Source organism: Haemaphysalis longicornis, unplaced genomic scaffold (genome assembly GCF_048455015.1).
Source record: "Haemaphysalis longicornis isolate Haplotype H1 unplaced genomic scaffold, Haemaphysalis longicornis Haplotype H1 scaffold_2, whole genome shotgun sequence".
Taxonomy (NCBI): Eukaryota; Metazoa; Arthropoda; class Arachnida; order Ixodida; family Ixodidae; genus Haemaphysalis; species Haemaphysalis longicornis.
The window spans coordinates 67,945,495-67,964,598 of NW_027526295.1; the positions used below are offsets into that span (position 1 = coordinate 67,945,495).

The 19,104-nt window shown below is 50.0% G+C and overlaps 1 protein-coding gene across 1 annotated transcript in view; it reads right to left on the reverse strand.

Annotated features, from left to right (window-relative positions):
- The window catches only part of Dus3 (Dihydrouridine synthase 3), a 67,414-nt gene that overhangs the window by 47,560 nt on the left and 750 nt on the right, over positions 1-19,104 (reverse strand). Inside the window, exons 2-6 of the mRNA XM_077697969.1 lie at positions 16,310-16,544; positions 14,147-14,365; positions 11,955-12,035; positions 10,678-10,719; positions 10-162 (exon numbers count right to left, since the gene is read on the reverse strand). Of these exons, the coding sequence (XP_077554095.1) occupies positions 10-162; positions 10,678-10,719; positions 11,955-12,035; positions 14,147-14,365; positions 16,310-16,544 (730 nt within the window). The remainder of the gene's footprint in view (positions 1-9; positions 163-10,677; positions 10,720-11,954; positions 12,036-14,146; positions 14,366-16,309; positions 16,545-19,104) is intronic.

Sequence of the window (19,104 nt, forward strand, 5' to 3'; positions counted from 1 at the left end):
GCATCCCACCTGCACCCCGAAGAGGTCCTCGGAGGCGTGCCTCTTGAGCAGGGCCCACTCGGAGGGCTGCCCCTGCAGCAGGTTGGAGGCCATGGCCATCTCCCCGCACGTCACGTCCGCCCCAAACTCCTTGCACAGGCGCCGGAACGGCAGGTTGCCCACCTGCACACGCACGGCACCAATCACTCGGTGCGGTGGTGGAAATACCATCAAAATTACACCGAATTCGCTCGGACAAGTAAAATGGGAAACGGAAAAGCGTAATCAGGTACAACTGAAGAACGGAAATAGCTCATGTGGTGTATCACCCCACCAAAGCGACAGGCCCAGATTTCCACGCTCGCTCATGTTTCGAAAGGAGATTGCACTTGATGCGTGACATCGTCGGCTACTTTCACGCAGTTTGTTAGTCATCGCTTCAGTATACTTGATAAGCAGAGCAAGTCCTAAAATACACGGAAACGACTCGCGTAACTTTCAAACTACTCGCAGTGATGCACTCTTTGTGCCACACAGAGGAACAGCCAGCGGCACTGATGAGGAGAAGGGGATACTTTCGTTGTCATTCTTAAAGGGGCCATTTAGGCAAATTACAAGTTCGGTTTCGTCGAAACATTTGGTGTTTTACAATGCCACCGCGCTTGTCCGGCAGCAAGATATGCTTCATTCACTGAGAAATTAAACAATTTAAGCTAAAATTTCAATTCCCCCACCAAATTGTGTGTTTCGTGACATCTGCGATGACGCAAAAAGGGCGGGTCTTCAAGGAAACGTTAGTAATCCATTTATTGTGCAGCAAACTTCAGAACACCTTGGTTACGGTCAATCCTTGTAGATGGCGCCACCATACCACTCAGGAGCACTGTCCGCACTCGCTTTGTTTCTGACCGTATTTGCACCTGGCTTGTTTTTGTTACAGTAGGTAGAATTGTTTCGTGAAGCATGGGGTATGCTCGACAAACAGAGTCACGCAAGACACCTTACTTACGCCAATCGGCCACTATAGTCTGAGAACAACCAAAAGCGGCGCACTGCTGTGCAGCTATAACAAACATAGCACGTGCAGTACCAACAGCAGTATGCATCGGTATTTCTACGTTTGTGTGTACTTTTGCAACTTTATTGTTTCCTCCACTATTCTTACTGCTACAAAAAGAATATGCATTATATTTAAGCAAGATAGCTCGTTCGGCAAGCTCATAAGCCCTGCACAAGCTTGTAAGCTCTGCCTAACTTGTGTTTGCTTTTGCTGGCTTCAGCCAATTGCACAGCTATGCATATTACGTCATAGGTTGTAGTGCGGAAAATGGGCTAGTAAGACTCACGGCCTTTGAATTTTTTAAATTATATGGCTTATTTGGGCGAAGTTTACTTTAAAAGTGTTGTCAGCATTATTCTAACGAGGCAATCTTTCAAATGAACCAAACTTCTGTTTTGTCTGCATGGCCCCTTTAAGTTCTACCCGAGTAATACACTTGTATTGTCTATACTTGTGCTGAACAAGTCGTTTACACAATGTGAGTCTCCTTTGCCTGCAACTGTCGAACAAGCAATCTGAACAGCAGAGGAGGAGGAGGAGGAGGAAAAACAAGCCTGTGTTTTTTACTATTGCTATTTACCTGCATGATTACACAAGTGTTTCTTTTTCTTTTTTGTGAAGAAAATCTCTACCCACTTTTCCCCCCCTAATATTGGTGCTTTACCCACCTTTCCACACATTGATAACAACATACATAGTGTTAAACAAATGTTGTTGTTTTGGAAACAAACATAAACTACATAAAACACCACAGATTTGTAGCCTCATCAGAATATTTTGACTATAAATGACGTTCCGTAAGAAACCTGAGCTTTGCATTCCAACTGAGTAACACAGATGCTTTGAACTTACATAAAGCTTTACTATATTTAGTGTTCTGCTATCTTTGACGGAAACTCACTCTTGCTGTTCAAAAGCCACATACAGCTCTGTAGAAGGTGATAAGACAATACTTTGTCCTGCATGTGAATAGTGATTTCTTTCTTTCAAATAATTTTTAAGCTGAATTGAAGTGATTATTCTGTTATCACCAATAGCAAAATTAGGTTTACAGTTTCTTGATTAAGCGTCAGCCAAAAAAGAAAAAGTGATGGGGAGGGAACGAAAGAAAGGGGAGGTTGTCCAAACACTTCTGGAAAGTTTGCATAAAGCAAGCTTAAAAATCTGCACACTTGAAAAGCCTTCCTTTATCAATTTTTTAATTAAAGAAATAAAACAGCTTGATTCAAGTCCTGATGATACTGTAATTATTTTTATGCATTGAGGCAACTTTGACTTGGTGACCTCAACTACAAATTGTAGTTGAGGTAACTATTGTAACTATTGTAACTATTGTAACTGAGACTATTGTAACAATAGTCTGAGTATTCGTGTAATCAAGGTGTACCTATTCTGACAAACTGTATTACAGTATCACAATTCTTGTGAGAGAAAAAAAAAAAAAAAAGAAAAGAAAAGAAGAAGTACAAGATCAAGAAAAAAAAGAGAAAACCCTCAATGGACACTTTCATGAACGTTCACAGACGTTCAAAGGACACCTGGAGTGCAGGGCAACGGCAGACACGAAACATGGGCATGGCTTACAAATCCTCAAACCAACAATGCCCTCCTTATGGAGTGGTGAAATGGATGTCCCATTTGTAAGCATTTGTAAGCCCTCTGCTCATGAAGCATACCGGTCCCAGCACTGATGCGCATGAATTTTACGTTGAATGCATCTGCTATGAACAGTAGCTCTGTATGCACAAAAATCTCAGAGATTGGTTCTGCAAAGGGGTCGTTTTTGCCTAATGCAAGAATGCACTAATAAGCATTGAGACATGAATTGGTGTAGACGCACAATGATGATGATAAACCACACACAGTTGGGAAACTAGCATCACCAGTACTGCGGTTTCAACGCCTTCTTGTTGAGAAAACCTTGCTGGCATGAGTCACAGAGGTACGAAACTAGGCAAATTGGTGCCTTCGATAAAAAAAAAAAAAAAAAAAAGAAAAAAAGAAAAGCACCGCAAGTGTTCAGAAGAGATCAACACCGCCCATCATTTGATGAAAAAAGGCAGGAGCTCAGAAGCAGTGCACAGATAAACTTCCTCGTCTGGAAGGTGTTGACCTGTGCGCAGCAAACATAACCAGGGCAGGAAAACAAAAGCACGAGAGTGGCACTAGCCTGAAGGCAAAGGGGTTACCGCATTGCCCCCCAGCAACACCCCAACGCTGCACTGCAGGTGATCCTGCTGAGTAGCCCTACCCAGGGTTGTCAGGTCCCCCAAAAGAAAAGTCGCCAGAAGATTGTCAAAAGTAGCCACAAAGAATACCACTTTTCAACTGATAGTTTGAACAGAAGAGAGAAAAATTGTCATTTTTGGCAAAGAAATGGTACTGTAAAGTCCTGAGAAAACGCCCTCCCCTGAAACATCACCCACCCCCCTTTTAGGAGTGAAATATTCAATTTGCTAAGAGACCCCAAAGATCACCAACCCCCTCAAATTGGTGGCTTTAGCGCCGATGAGTGAACAAAATAAACGCGAATCATCTATTCTTGTGTTGATGCGGTCCCTTATTTGTCCTTTCCGGATTTCACCCGAGAGAGAGAGAGAGAGAGAGAGAGAGAGAGAGAGAGAGAGAGAGAGAGAAACAACTTTCGCTGAGCCCGTTTCAGGTGACGCTCGCAGGCGTCAGACGGGGTGGAACCCTAGTCACGAGTCCCATATGAGTCCAATAGCTTCTGGCCCCTGGACGCGAGCTCTTGCTGCGTGGACAGGTCGGGGCTGGACATCAAGATCTCCCATCGCTCGGGTAGGGGGGGAAGGGGAAGGGGGAGGGAAGGTAGAGGATTCTTGAGCTCAGTACACTCCGCCAGTATGTGCGGCAGGGTGCCTTCCGTCTTTATTTTTGCAGAACGGGCAGATGGGGTCGTGTTCTGCCGGGAACATCTTGTTCAATAAAGCTGGGTGCGCCAGTGACCCCGCTCGTGCGCGGCGCACTATTGTTTGTTGCTTGGGGTCGAGTTGCTGGTGCGGCACAGGAAGCCTGCACCTGGCGCTCCTGTACAGCGTGGTAATCTCGCGGTAGCTCCTGACTGGGTGCGGTGGCTCCGACTCGTCCTCGGCCCGGTCTGCTAGTTCGCGGGCGTAGTGGTCGGCGAGGGCGTTGCCTTCCACTGTCGAGTGTGCCGGAACCCACACGAGCTCTACGTCTCGTCCCGGTGGGCTGCACTTTGCGAGAATTGCCATGGCCGCGTGGGAGACAATCCCCTTGCGGTAGTTGCCGTAAGCCGTCTTGGAATCAGTGACGATCGTATGCACGTCTCCGTGCGTGAGGGCGAGAGCGATGGCCATCTCTTCTGCTTGGCTGGCATCTGTCGTCCGTAGCGACGCGCTGGTCACCAGCTTGTCGATGGTCGTGACGGCGGCCACTGCTTTGCTGCTGTGCTGGGGAAGTGAGGCGTCCACGTAGAGGACCCGGGGGTCTGCTTCCAGCTGTCGGGCGAGTGCCTGTGCCCGCGCGGCACGCCTCGTCGTTCCTGCCGGCCTGCATATTGCGCGGCAGGGGCTTGGTCTTGAGCGCTTCCCTCCACGGCGGAGGTAGAGGGTGCTTGGGTATCTGTGGTTCGATGGGCCAACCAATCTTCCGAAGGACTGCTCGGCCGTGCTCAGTCTGGCTCAGTCGCACTCTCTGGTTGGAACGATGAGCCTCTATGAGCTCGTCTACCGTATTATGTGCCCCCATGTCCAGCAGCTTCTGCGTAGACGAGTACTGGGGCAGGCCCATAGCCGTCTTGGTGGCTTTCCTTATGATCGTGTCTAGCGTGTTCCTGTTCGCCTTCGTTAGCTGGAGGTACTAGGCCGAGTAGGTGATGCGAGACACGATGAACGCTCTGACCAGGCGGAAGGCGTCGTCTTCTTTAAGTCCTCTGTTCCGGTTCGCAACGCGTCGGATCATTCCGGTGACCTGTTCGGAGGCCACCTTGATCTTAGCAATGGCCGCTGTCGCCTTGCCGTCTCGTTGTAGCAAGAGACCGAGGATGCGCAGCTGCTGCGTGGGCTTGACGTCTACGCCGTCGATGGTAACGACCACATTCGGCTCGGCATCGTTCTTGCATCTTCTGGGCTGCACGATGAGGAGCTCCGACTTCTGGGGTGCGCAGCACAACCCGCAGGTCTTGGCGTATTCGTGGACCGTCGTTGCCGCCCTCTGCAGGACCTCCTCCGTCCAGGCTTCGGATCCCGCGCGACTCGTCCACACCGTAATGTCGTCGGCGTAGAACGCGTGGTCCACGCCGTTGATCTGTTTGAGTAGACTTGGCAGCGGGAGGAGGGCCAGGTTGAATAGCAGGGGCGACAGGACGGAACCTTGTGGGGTGCCGCAGTCTCCCAGTTCTATCGGGTCCGACTTCTCTCCTGCAATCTGTATGACCGCCATGCGCTTGCTCAGGAAATCCTTAACGTAGCCGAACGTGCGTTGGCCACATCCCGTCTTCTTGAGGTTACCGAGAACGCTCGCGTGGGACACGTTGTCAAATGCCCCCTTTAAGTCGAGGGCCAGTATCCCGCGCGGCGAGCTCCGAGTGGCTTTCTTCATCACGAGCTCCTGCAGTTGCACCAGGACGTCATGCGAGCCGAGGTGCTGCCGGAAGCCGTACATCGTTTCGGGCATTTGGTGGGTCTCTTCTAGGTAGTTTTGGAGTCTACGGAGCACCATGCGCTCCATTACCTTCCCTACGCACGACGTGAGGGAGATGGGTCGCATGTTCTCGATTGTGAGGGGTTTGCCCGGCTTGGGGATGAAGCGCACTTGCGCCTCTTTCCATTCCATGGGCAGCAGGGAGGTCTCCCAGGTCCTGTTGATGTGGCCCAGGAGCCTCTTGGCCGCCCCGTCGCTCATATTGCTGAGCAACGTGTAGGTGATCGTGTCTCCGCCAGGAGCACTGCGTCTGCTGCTATCATCGATGGCATTCCAGAGTTCCGCCAGCGTGAACGGCTCGTCGAGTTTGTCGTTCGCCGGGCCGTCGTACGTCTCGGGGATCTGGAACTTACCCCTGTCGGTCTTGAGGTAACGCGCCGACAGGTCTGCGACGAGCTTGCGGCCGTCTCCCTCATAGGTATTCAGAACCTTAGTGAGGTTGCGATGCGTTGCCGTCTTGCTGCCCAGCGGGTCGATCAGGTGCCTCAGGAGGCCCCAGGTCTTGTGCGTAGACAGCTTGCCCTGCAGTCCGTCGCACATACTCAACCAGTTCTCTCTGCTAAGCTTGGTGGCGTACTCTGCAATTTCTCTGTTGAGGACTGCAATACGCCGAGCTAGCTTCTTGTTTCTCCGCTGGCGCTTCCACCGCCTCGTGAGCGAATGCCGAGCCTCCCACATGTGGGCCAGCCTCGCGTCGACGAAGGGCGTCTGCACCGTCGTTGTGACCTCTTGTGTAAATTTGGCGAGTGCCATCTTCTGATCGTGCGCCCATTCCGCGTACGTCTGCTTATCTTCTTTGTGCTCCCCTTCGTTTTCCTCGTCGAGGGGTTCCCCGTCTGTGTACTTGCGGAGCTTGTCCCAGTCCGTGATTCGGGCTCTGCCGAGCGTAGCCCTAAACCGTGGTCCTTTGATTTCTATGCCGATTATGGTGTGGTCGGATCCGAGGTCCGTGCCTTCGTCCCGCCACGTCGCGTTCAGGTTACCCTTCAGCCACGTGAGATCGGGCGTCGTGTCACGGTTGACGCTGTTCCCTCTTCTCGTGGACACCCCGCACTCGTTCAGTAACTCGAATTCTGCCATTTCCATGGTTCTGACCAGAGCTTTCCCTCGTTTGGATTCGTATTTGTATCCCCATAGCGTGTGGGGAGCGTTGAAGTCGCCAAGGATCAGGAGCGGCCTGTTCCCCGCCAACCTCTTCGCCTGCCCCACCGTTTTGTCAAAGTCGTACTGGCGCTGCGACGGTCTGCAGTACGCGCTCATGACGAATAGATTCTTCCCGTTGCCAATTGTCCGTGTGAATTTCGACCAGCGTGTGCTCGCAGCCGTGCTGTGGCGTTATGTGCTGTGTGGCCGCGATGTTGTTGCGTACGAAGATCGCCGTGCCCTTCTCCGTCGGGTCCGTGTATGCAACGTATCCCGGCAGTCGGGGTCGTCCGTGCGTCTCCTGCAGCGCCACCACGTCCGGCTTCTGATCGAGCCCTTCGATGTGTGTAAACAGTTCGGCGCCTTTTTGCTTGATACCCCGGCAGTTCCATTGGTAAATGAGTGTGCTCTCCTGTACTCGAGGAGCCCTGTTTTTACTCTTGTTCAGATTCTGAGCCATCGTCGTTTGCCGATTGCACGTGTCCTCGCCCCTTCGCGATGGATTCCTTGACTCGATTGGCCCGCTCCTGTCGGAGTGCGGCTGTCTTGCTCGTGGTCGGTTGGGAGAGAGTGGAGACCTTGGCCGAAAGGCGTTCGCGCCGGACCGACAGCGCCTCCACTCGCTCTTGCATTTGCCTAAAGCCCTCTTGAATTTGCTTAATTGCCTCCAGTATGTTTCCCAATACAGCGTTTGTCTCGCTGTTCTGCGAGGCTTGTTGTTTCTGTGGTTGCTGCGACGCACTGGCCTCCGCTGCGCTCTCCGCGTTGCTCTCCGCGTCCATGGCTTCTTGGCTACTCGCGTGCTCGGTGTTACCTGCCTCCACCCGCTCTAGGCGGACAGATGATGGATCTCGCCACGGCACTTTGCGCTTCTCGCTCGCGCCGTCCGACACGTCGCGGTTGCCGGAGCTACCGCTCGTCAGCGCCTCTATCTTTTTCATGAGAGCGCGTATTTGTGCATTCTGCTCCTTGATTTGGGCGTGTTGCCGTTCGATTATTCTCTTGAGCTCTATGCACTGGCTGTCGCCTGACTTGGCTACAGCGCCCTGACTGGGAGGTTGGGAGGGGGTAAGGGGAGGGAACTCTGTGTTGTTCCCGAGAGCGACGGGAGACCCGTTTGCCCAGCCCACCTGTTTGTCGGTGCTCTTCCCTCGGTGCCGCTGACTGGAACGGACCAGGGACCTCGACTTCGGTGCTCGGGACCGGGACCGGGACCTCTGGCGTCTTCCGCTCGAGCCTCGTTTGCCGCTGCTCCCCTTCTTGACCGTCTCCCAGCGGCGGTTCCCCTTCGGGCCAGCCGATGGCGTCCGGCCGGCCCCCTTGGGGCCGCCCCGGGAGAGGGATCTCGAACGTTGACGGCTCTGGTGGCCGCCCTTGCGGGCCGGCGTTCTCGATCGGCTCCGCGACTATGTGCTACGGCGGGGTCGCCCTGTACGACCTCTTTTCTCTTGACTTGTGTCGCCGTCTTCGGCTCGTCGGCGTTCCCACCGCCGGCGGCGCACCACATACGGCGTCTTGAAGCGCGCCTTGCAGGTTCGGTCAGCGGTGAGGTGCTTTCCGCCGCACAGGCTGCATTGCGGCACGCACAAGTGCTCAGGGTCCGGATCGGCTGCGCCACAGCCCCGGCAGATGCGGTCCTGGGGGTTAGGGCAGACGTCCATCCTGTGGCCGAGCCGCCCGCACGCGTAGCACACATCTATCTGCTTGCGGTGTAGGGTACACTCCACGAGCAGGTTCCCATAGCGTACGTAGTTTGGCACCTTGGTCCCCGCAAAAGCGATGACCACGGACCGCGTCTTGCCGATCCGGTTGACCCGGAGCGCCGTGGGGTTGTGTTTGTGCACTACGTAGTCCTGGATCTCTTGGGCAGTGTCCTCTAACGGGATGCCCCAAATGACACCTTTGACTGTTCCATGGGGGGCGGACTCGTACGCACTGACTTCATGGGCCGTCCCTCTGATGTCGATGCTGGTCACAGCTGCGTACTTGTCCGCGTTTTCCCTGCTTGGCGTGCTTGTGACAATTATGTTTTGTTGGTTATTGAGGCAAATTACATCCTCTTTTAAGTCACTTGCGGCAACTTGGGCCGCCGCTGCGATCGCTCGGCTAATTTCCACTCGCGAGACTTCGCTGACGCGAAGCCCGCCCCGTGGTCGCAGAATGATCTTTATGTCGGCGCGCGGGAAGTCTGGCCTCCGCGCGCCCTTAAGAAGTCTCCCCTTGTTTACTCGCTTCGCCTTCTTGTGGCACAGCATCGTCTCAGAAGCGCCGCCGAGGTCGCCGTCCTGGCCACAGGTGTTGTGTGCAGCTCCGGCGCTGGCGCAATCTTGGCCGCCATGGCTTCCTTGCGTTAGGCGTAGCTGCCTGCCGCCGTTCACATTCAATTTCTCGCCGGCCGTTTTCCAGCCTTGCGCTCTGGACACTTCCTCTGGCAAAATTTCTTCCCCATCCACTTCGAGCCGCATGGCGGTCGACATCTCGGGGTCAATGCCCGGAGTAATTAAGTTCCGAGCTAGGTGGAGTCTTGGCTACGCCTGCCGCTTCCTTGGCCAAGGCCGGCTCCGCGCTAGGCTTAGTTGCGGGCGCGCCGCGTGCTACACAAAATCGGTCCTTATTTCCAAAATATGATCTCCCTACCTCGGTTTCGGGTATCCGCGTGGACCTCGCAGGCTTATACATCCAGGCGATGCAGTACCATGAAGATCCAGGCTTAATAACCGGCACAATTAGCAAGAAAAGACGGAGCGATCGCGGAGCACGTCCTCGTTCTTCGTCGTCGTCTTCCTCCCCCGATTTCACCCGAAAGTTCGCCCATCTCGCATTTTTTCTCAATATCTCCACAGTTTTGGTTGGCGGCACCGCCACTTTTTTTTTTTTTTTTTTTGTAGTTTTTTTTGCACCTGACCCAAAAGATCGCCCACCCAGTATTTTTCACATGATATCTCTGAAATTTGGGTGGGCATTTTTTTGGAACATTATGTAGAGCTTTCAGCAACACTATACTCTTGCCTGATCGCTGTTGTGTTATCCAATAGCCTGTTTCGATTGGCTTGCAGTTTCATCTGACAGGCTGCAAGGCGATCAGAAAAACTTCCAGAAAGGTCTCTTAGTATTGTGGCACTCGGCAAAAGTTGAGAAAAAGGCAACTTTTCGTGATGTCAAATCTCAGAAGGGCTCGCAAATATCCCCATGCCCAAAGGAGCCAGAAAGTAGCCAAGTTGCCACGATAAAATTTCGTTCGCCACGAGCGCCGAAACTCGCTGGTTTGGTTAGAAATCACAAAACCTGGCCCTACCCAATAAAAATGGCTTGTGTTGGCTGCAGCTCTAACCACTTAATATGCGATTCATCTAGTGCCTACCTCGTTTTAAACTTGTTGCAAAGGGTGCGTGTTGCATGCATTTCCAGTGGGGAATTTGGTGTTTGCAACAATACAATTTCATGTATGCAAGTTCATTGCAACAACTATCTATCTGCACTCTGCAATTCTGGAATAGCCTGAAAACACTTGAAAGTAGTGCTATTCAGTTCGAAGTCAAATAAAATAGTTCAACATTTGAAAGGTTTAAATGTTCACACAATTCCGCTAAAAAGCTATCATTCGTGCATCAAAGGTATGCGCCAACACTTGAACTCCAGTCAGCACAGCACTCCATAAGCACAGCCCTCTACCCTGGCCACCAAAAGTGTTACTTCCTGACAAACACAGAATGGACATGCAGGATGAAGTGAGGCCCACAGCATCATCAATGCCAGGTGGCCCGCCGGGCAGCTCCAAAGCAAATGCCAGTGATAACTGCATAACTTACCGTGGTGAGTGGAGCCAAGTACAGCTTTCCCCGGAAATCCACCTGCCAAAGAAGACAGGCCAGTTGCATCACTTGGTGCAGTGGCTTCTGGACGTGTCCATACCAGTCTGCCCAAGTTCTGGTTGTGCTAAACGTGGTTGGTCCTCAATGAAGCCACGGATGTTGCTAGGTTTGCAAAATAGTAGCCAACAACAACTTCCCACATGGATTTGGTTTGGCCAAGAGGCCTGGAGAAGACATGAATTTTCGCCAATTTCATACGAACCTGCCAACCTGGGGACCTCAAAAATTGGGAGATTGTCTGCAAGAGGGGGGGGGGGTGCGGAGGGGTGTGCAGCATACGTGACCTGTCTAGCCCACAAGATCAGCCTTGATTTCAAGGACACAATCTACAAACCAAGCAAATTCAAAAGGACATTGCTGTTGACCAAGAAATTGTCCACAGTCCCCCGCTTCTCAGTGGTGCCAACAAAGTTCCGGTGCTTGGTCGTTGCCAAATTCTATAGCACTTTTCCCAACGAGCGCCATGCTCCCGTCGCATGCACAAATGCAAAATTTGAGGTGCTCGCATTTCCGGGATGGCACAACACATGGAAATCCTTAAGAAAAACTCCAAATACTTGTTCGGCTTCGACAACGCCGTATTGTAAACAGAGTTATAAAAAAAGGCCTACACGCTCATATAACTGAAATGGCTTCTATACCACTCATCGATTTCGGCAGGCTACTCAACTCATGATGGAAATCACGATGCGGCGGTGCTGCTTGATGTGCTTTCTTTTTTTTGTGGCACAGTTGTGGCACTTTTTCGGGAGACTTATGGTGTTCCCGTACAATCGGGAGGATAGGTAAAAAATCAGGAGTCTCCCAGCGAATCGGGAGAGTTGGCAGGTATGCACGGTTTCATCAAACATCAGTAAGATCACACAAAATGAACATGCAAACAAGAAAATGAATTCCGTTCACAGGAGCAGAAGGACAAACTTGGGAAATGAACCATTCAAGCTTTACCGAATTCCTGCTTGCACGTTTAAACTTTCTAAGTGCACTCAGCCTGGCTCACATTCAGGATTTCCAATCGCAACAAACTCAAGGCGCTGCGGTAAGGAAGACATGGGATTCACACAGCAACAAGGCGGCTTCCAATCAATACGTCGCCGCAGTAGTTCGCACTCTCGGAAGCTTGCAAAGACCATTAGAGAGGTGTTTTTGGAGACGCCCCATGCTGCAAGGTCTTGTGCAAACACACTGCCCCTCACGCCCCAAACAAGACTTGCCTTTTTGGGCTCCTCCGGCCCCACGACATCAGCACAGGCTGCCTGGCCGTTGCACACCCCGTCTGTGATTTCCTTGAGAACCTGCATCCACATGAAAGCCACAAGGCAAACGGTGTGGTTGTTAAGCACTCTACCAACCAACCACACCTCTTCAAACACATAAAAAGCAGCCTTGGCTGGTAAAAATTAAACAAAAGGGGCTCCGCTGGCCTTTACAAGGGAGGCCTCCCTTCACGCCTGTTAGGACAAAGTACAGGTCCCTTTTCAGCGGTGCACTTCAAATCAAGCTATTGCGGTTCAGTTGCTGCATAATGTTCTTTTTTTTTTTTTTTTTCAGTTTAAATAGTTGCACACGTAGGGATAAACATTTCATACTTTGCTCTGGGGGTAATTGGTGTATGGTGCTAAGTAGCCTGAAGCCATCAGCAACAAAACAACGTGTGTCCAATATACTGGCAACATGTTGCTACTTGCCACTCACATCTTATTTGTCCGCGCATAAAGCCAAAAACAAAAGGGTGGCTTTTCTACCTTTCCATTTATCTATATGGCTTAAAATAAAAGCTCGGAAAGTTAGCAACGGAAAGAAGCGCAAGTACGAAGGCATACATTTGAGCCTCACGCCACTTTTTATTTTTAGAAAGTTTCACTAAATTTGAAGTAAGAACTCTGTCATATGATACTCGGTTCAATACTAAAACTTTTAGGCACTACTTCAGTCTATGTCAGTGGAGCTGAAATTTTGCTAGTGCACACTTCTATTCATTCCGGCATCTGCACTGTCTCACCATTTCACTTGGCAGTCAAAATCACGTGGGCCACCGATGAAAGAACAGACAAAAACCTACCACAAGGGGTGCGGGAACAAAGAGCCCACCTTTTCTATTCACCGACTTAAAAAAGATATGAAGACAACACACAAGTTTGTTTTATAAAAAAAACTGCCCTGTCTCGATAACAGTGAACCAAGTTGTATCGCAAATTTAGACAAATGATTGAGGTACAGTGAAAGCTCATTAATTTGCGCTACAATTATTAGTATTTATGGATAATTCAAACCGCACGATTGGGTCCAGCCAAGTCTTCATAGAAGCCTATGTATTGAAAAGTCCGTTAATTCGAATGTAAGAGCCTCCGTTATGCATAATTCGAACTACACGCCACCGCGCCGGCAGCTTGAGGCCTGGCACACGGCCAGAAAAGCGGCCCCAATGCCTACACGAGGCCGCGCCACCACCAGAAAGGAGAGAAAAACGGAGAGAGAAGTTAAATCGGGTAACAGCAATCTAAATCCCCTATGGTGCACGTTTCGGAAGAAGTTTTTTTGCAGACGTCGATGTGGAGACGAGTTCAGGGTGTGGGGCATGCTGACAGATTGCAACATTTCAGAGGTCACAAGCATAGAACCTAGCTGTCGTTGCCAGTGACACACGAGGAGGTGGCCGACGAAGCACCACTGTGGTCGTCGCTCGGAAGTAATGACTGGATGGAATGCCGCCCGCTTCTTCAGTTTTGGAATGCTCGAAAAGAAGGCCTTCCACTACATCCGCTCGTTAGAGTAGAAAGTGCTGGCTTTCACCTTCAAAAATTAAAAGGCATTGTATGGCTTTTGTACGTCTCTTTCGTTAGTTCGAACTGAAGTGTCGTCCCCTTGAAGTTCGAATTGACGCACTTTTACTGTACAAAGGAAAATAGATGAAGCAGCGGTTACTCTTCAGCAACTTTTTGGAGATTTCTCAGTGACATCACAGAATCTTGCTTACGCGACTGAAGGTCGCGGACCCAAGCCAGGTCGCGGACCCAAGCCACTGCAACGAAACATGACTGGAAAATTGTAGTGGTGTTTACAGTTCCATTTGGTCATATCACTTGAATGCTAGTGTGCAGTTAACACACTGTTTTTTTAGTACATGTTCATATTATGCCACTCCGTAAGTGTACAGCAAAATCTAAGGTTTTCAATATTTCTTCCGCTTTTCCAGTTAAAAAAACATCTTTTGCGGCTGAAATGGGGCTGAGTTAATTACCAAAGGCTAGTTCTTTTGAACTACCCTTTGACTAGTCTTCATGGCCCCTTTAAGGCTTTCCCCATAAACCACATGACAGGTGGTGTGTGAAAAGAAGTATCGGAGGACAAAGGAAGCATGTAGTACACACAGCCTCTAAATACGAGAGCCCCCCGGGGACCTTACCTTCTCGGCAGGGCCGAAGTCAAAGTGGCGCTTCCTCAGTGCCTGCTGCACTTCTTTCTCCAGGGCGTTGCTCTCCCCCGGGGTGGTGCGCTCGGGGGCGGGTGCACCCTCTGGGTGTGCCTTGGCGAAGCGGCAGGCCACCCCGTAGCGGCAGCCCCCATGTGCTTCCACCAGGGGGCATTGGTCGCCCAGGTCGGGGGGCTTGGCTGCCACAAATGCCTGCACAACCACTGTCAACTCTTAAAGGGACCCTGCAACACTCTTTGAGCACTGCAAGTAAACCTGCACGACGCTTAGCTTACACTACGAGAAATACCTGAGCCAAATATTACACGTCCCACGTGAAGCGGTGAGTGCGCAAATTGCTGTGAAAGATGCAGAAAAAACCAATCACGCTCTCTTCAGTTCCCCTTATTATGCACTCCTGGCATGGCCTAAACGACGTCATTGAGGCCATGGCTGTCCGATTGGCTGTCACTGGTCAACTTCGCGGCTAATTTCTCGCACTTCTGTGATGATCCGCCGTCGTCGGCACTGTGTACAAACGTCGTCTATGCCTCAATTTGTAGGCACAGTTTTGCCGTTTCTTTTGTGTTTTGAGTGCGCGCGGAGTTTGAGTGATGAGCTCAATAGTTCCCTATCAACCAGACCACTCAACAACAAACGTTTATTGCTTCAAAAACGCCCTACAGCCCAAGCACACGCGTGAGAGCAGGCACCCATGCCTGCTTTTTTGTGGCATTAGACCGGAAATAGACCCCTCCACATTCCGGAGAAAAGGACGAAACTCTACGGCCTGTGATATATCGAAGGCTGCCGAAGAGAATGCCGCGAGCCTCCCCCTCTCTGGGAGAGAGCGCGCAGCTTTTGTCGCGTTGTCCGCGGTCGAGTTGAGAGGGAACGATTATGTGCGATTTCTCATCGCGCGCAGTTTCGGTGATAGTGAACGGATTTTCAAAATTCTTGCGGGAGGAGATTGCTGAGACAATAGAATTTGCCCCAAAATACATTCCTAGTAATGGATAGTAAGTGCTGCAGGGCGCCTTTAAGGAGGACAGTTGTTCTTGCGCACTCAAACACCAAAGAATTTGGTCGGTTTGTCCGTCTGTCCCTCAATTGAGCCCAGTCAAAGTTAAAACCATTCTTGAATGAGGCGTTTATATAGGCGAAACATTTTCAATATACGAGATCTAGAAACATTTCCCACATTTGATGATGATGATCGTGGGGTTTAACGCGCCGATGCTTCACAGGTGATGAGGCGCGCCGTAGTGGAAGGCTCCGGATTAATTTTGACCACATAGGGACCTTTAACATGCGCCAAAATATTGAACACACGGGCGTTTCTGCTTTTCGCCACCATCAGAAAAGCGGCCACCCATTCTCAACATTTGTCAACATTGTTCAGCAAAAAGAACATAATGGGCACACTTGAGGTAGAATGTCAATGTACTTGCAGTGTTCTTTTCATTAAAAATAGAGTAGGCTCAATTTTCACAAGAGCAAACAAAAAAAAAGGGTTGAAAACAAACCATGAAATAAAAAAAAAGGCTGGCACCGAAGCCATGCGCTTGTGCTCCAAGTCCCAAGTCTGGCTGACCCCAGCACTGCGACACAGCTCCTGCTGATGTCCAGAGCGGAGGAAGCCATGGCCACAACTTCCCAAGATGGCGACCTGGACTAAGGGTGCTTAGGAAAATAAAGTTTGTTTGCTTCCTTCTTTCCTTCCCCATAGACCAGTTGGTTGGCCGAAAAGGTCTGATAACATCTCTGGACACACGGCACGTGCGTGAAGCCGGGCTTTTATTGTGTCAAAAATGGGGCTTTTTAATCTCAGTATCAGACTTACTGTGGATGGTCCACACGTTGTCCGAGGATTCCCAATGCCACAGGAATACTATATGTAAAAAACAAATGCCGGATTGATTCTCGGGGAGTCCACGGTGCATCCAATACCGTAACTCAGCGAACCCCGTTATTCTTCTCGACCTGCTGGGTTATAGCATTTTCTGCTACCAATGCTACATGAGCAGGCGATGTTTCACCAAATTCTTCGCTGCAGCACCAACAAAATGCGAACACGTGTCCCCACCACTGCCCGATAACGCTGGAAAGAGCGGCCAACATCTCACAGCCTGTACAGCTGGATACGGGCTTTCCCACCTGTAGGTCGTGGGAGTAGCGGCAGCGGTCCCCATGGGGGCAGCTGTTGACCATGTGCTGGAAGCAGATTTTAGACGACTTTGGCTGCGGCTTGTGATGTGGTCGGCTGTGGTTCTGGCCACGGAGCTTCTTGCGGGGTGGTCCCACGTCCCCGTTGCTCGGTGCCTTCTCCGGACGGTCGGAAGGCGCCACAAAGGCCGCTTCGACGTGCCGCGGCTCATTTGACTTCACAAATCTGGGGCAGAAAAGCAACAATAATTTCATCAGGAGCATTCACCAGTGCCTGTGACAATGAAAAAGTCATGCTTCACTTATTATGCTGCCAGTATTTTTGTGGTGGTTGTTTAAAGGGGGGAAAATTCTCACGCAGGCTGTCCTCCTAGACCTTACACGTGAGCTACGTCAGTTTTGTGTCAGGCAGGGTTTGATTTATGCATTTCCTGGCATTTTCGGCAACTCATTTGTAGTGAACCGGACACCCAACTACTGTACTCATCATGTAACACTTTCATTGCTACATAAATCGTGCACAGTTACAGCAAACCGCACATTAATTGCTGCAGCAGGCGACAGGCGACAACTAATTCGGAGTCGTACAGCAGACTGCCAGGGTACTCACTCCGTTTCTCAACACGAGCCACAATTTTTTTTTCAACAAGTTCTGACTGTTCTGGTGGCGCTAATCGTGGACGGAATCTCCACGATTCGCGCCACCAGAACAGTCAGAACTTGTTGAAGAAAAAAATGGCTGCATATTTGCGAATGTGGTCGAAGGATGATAGTCTTTTGCCACTCCTCCCATGAAAACACCTCACTTCACTTCCCCGCCAACCTGGCACAATCTTCCCTTCCACCTCGCTCCTCCCACGATAAGCAAGGTGGGGGCTTGCACAAGCCAATACAATTTTTGCACGTTTGCACAGCTCTCGCGCCATCCACTGGAACGTTTTGTTAATGCTAAACTTGAAATGCCATCTCAAGGTCCAAGCTCGAGCACGAGCCCTTTTTGTATTTTCTGGTGCAAACATCTTGCAGCGTCTATTCTACCGGCAGCCAGTACAAAGGCCACAAGGAATTTCTCCCGGTGCAGTCGCCTGTGATTGGCTAAGCATGCCACCTGGAGCATCATTGAGAAACAAATACCCCACGAAGATCAGTCCCACCGGCTGCGTCTGTGACACTGTGGCACCCCTGTGAGGTAACATACTTTTTTTTCTTTTGTTTTCTAAATTTAGAAGTTTCTTGTTCATTGAGATTAGTGATTTTTTTTTTTTTTGCTGGTCTGGTTGTTCCTACAGTTATCATTAGATCGATGCAAAGGACTTGTACTGGATTGAGTTTTAAGATACGTTGTGTACGGTGCAGTTGGGCTCGGTATGGTTCAGCTATGTTGCGTTTTTACGATAGGTTGATTACGTTAGGTTAGGTTGCCCTGCGTTAGGCAGCGTTACTAGCTTCTGTCACTGCTGAAGATGTGCCATGAGAACAACAAAACGTCTATTATCAAGGGAAATATCGCTATGACAGGCGACTGCCGGGAGAAATGGCTGCATCTAATCTCACGGCAACCGTGAGAATTACCTCCAGGAAATTCTCACGGCAGTTTCTATAAAAAGTGGCTGGTCTAAAATTCACTGCATAATATTACTTCCCAATATAACCTAACATATCCTAAACAACCCAAATCAAGCCCAACTTTAGCAATCCCAACATAACCCAGCCCAACGACACATAATACAATCTATATCTAACTGAATCCAACCTACCACATTTACTCGCGTAATGATCGCTCTTTTTTTTTTCCAAAAATATGATACAAATTCAGGGGTGCGTTCATTACGCGAAGTAAATTTTTATCGGAAAAAAGTTTCAGCGCAGAAAACGCAAGCAAGTTGGAGGTAGGTCAGAATTTTTACGATAGGTCTCACAAACATAATAAACGTAATAAAGGAAAACATAATGAAACTCCACGGACCACCACCAGCCGCGTTGCAAAGTGATGTAAAATGTATTATTTTCATGAATTAAGGAACGCGCTGGAACAAGTTCGCTGCGAAGTGAGAACAGGTCGACCAATAAGTGGCTGCTGCTGTCCCAGTGCGGGACACAGCTGCCGACGCAGCAAGCTGAGGGCATTTTTTTTTTTGTCTTGTGAGTGCATTGTGTGATTTAGTGAGAGTTTCTTGTGCCCTAATAGTAAACTCATGCTTGCCGATATCGCTAATATTGGCAAGTCTGCGGCAATAACGTAGCCATGCCCACTTTGAAAGAGAAAACATAGGTAAGCATAACCATCGTCCACTGGACTTGGCACACATACGGCATATGGCTGAGGCAAGTTCAGGGTGCAATCATTGCGCGGGAAATAAAAAAAATCGTATTTTGATGACGAACTTCAGGGCTGCGATCATTATGCGAGTAAATATGGTATTCTAGAAGTCCTGTGCGTCAATCTTCTGATATATTACTGATATATTAATAACCACGATAAAAAAAAAGCATTAACAATATTGCCATGAGCAAAAACTTCAAAAGTAAAAAAAAAAAAAAAAACTCGGCCTTGCTGGCCTCGAACCCAAGACTTCTGGTTTAAAAGCAAGTGCTACAAACAGCGCCACAGGAGCATCCGTAGGAGCGAGTTTTTACGAACTATTTGTCCCATAAAAACTCCTGGGGGCGTGCTTAGCCAATCAGAGGCGACGGACGCGACTGCCGTGAAATTCCTGACGGTAATTATCACGGTTGCCGGGATAATAGACACTACCGGGAGAAATTTCCTGCGCCATTTCTACCGG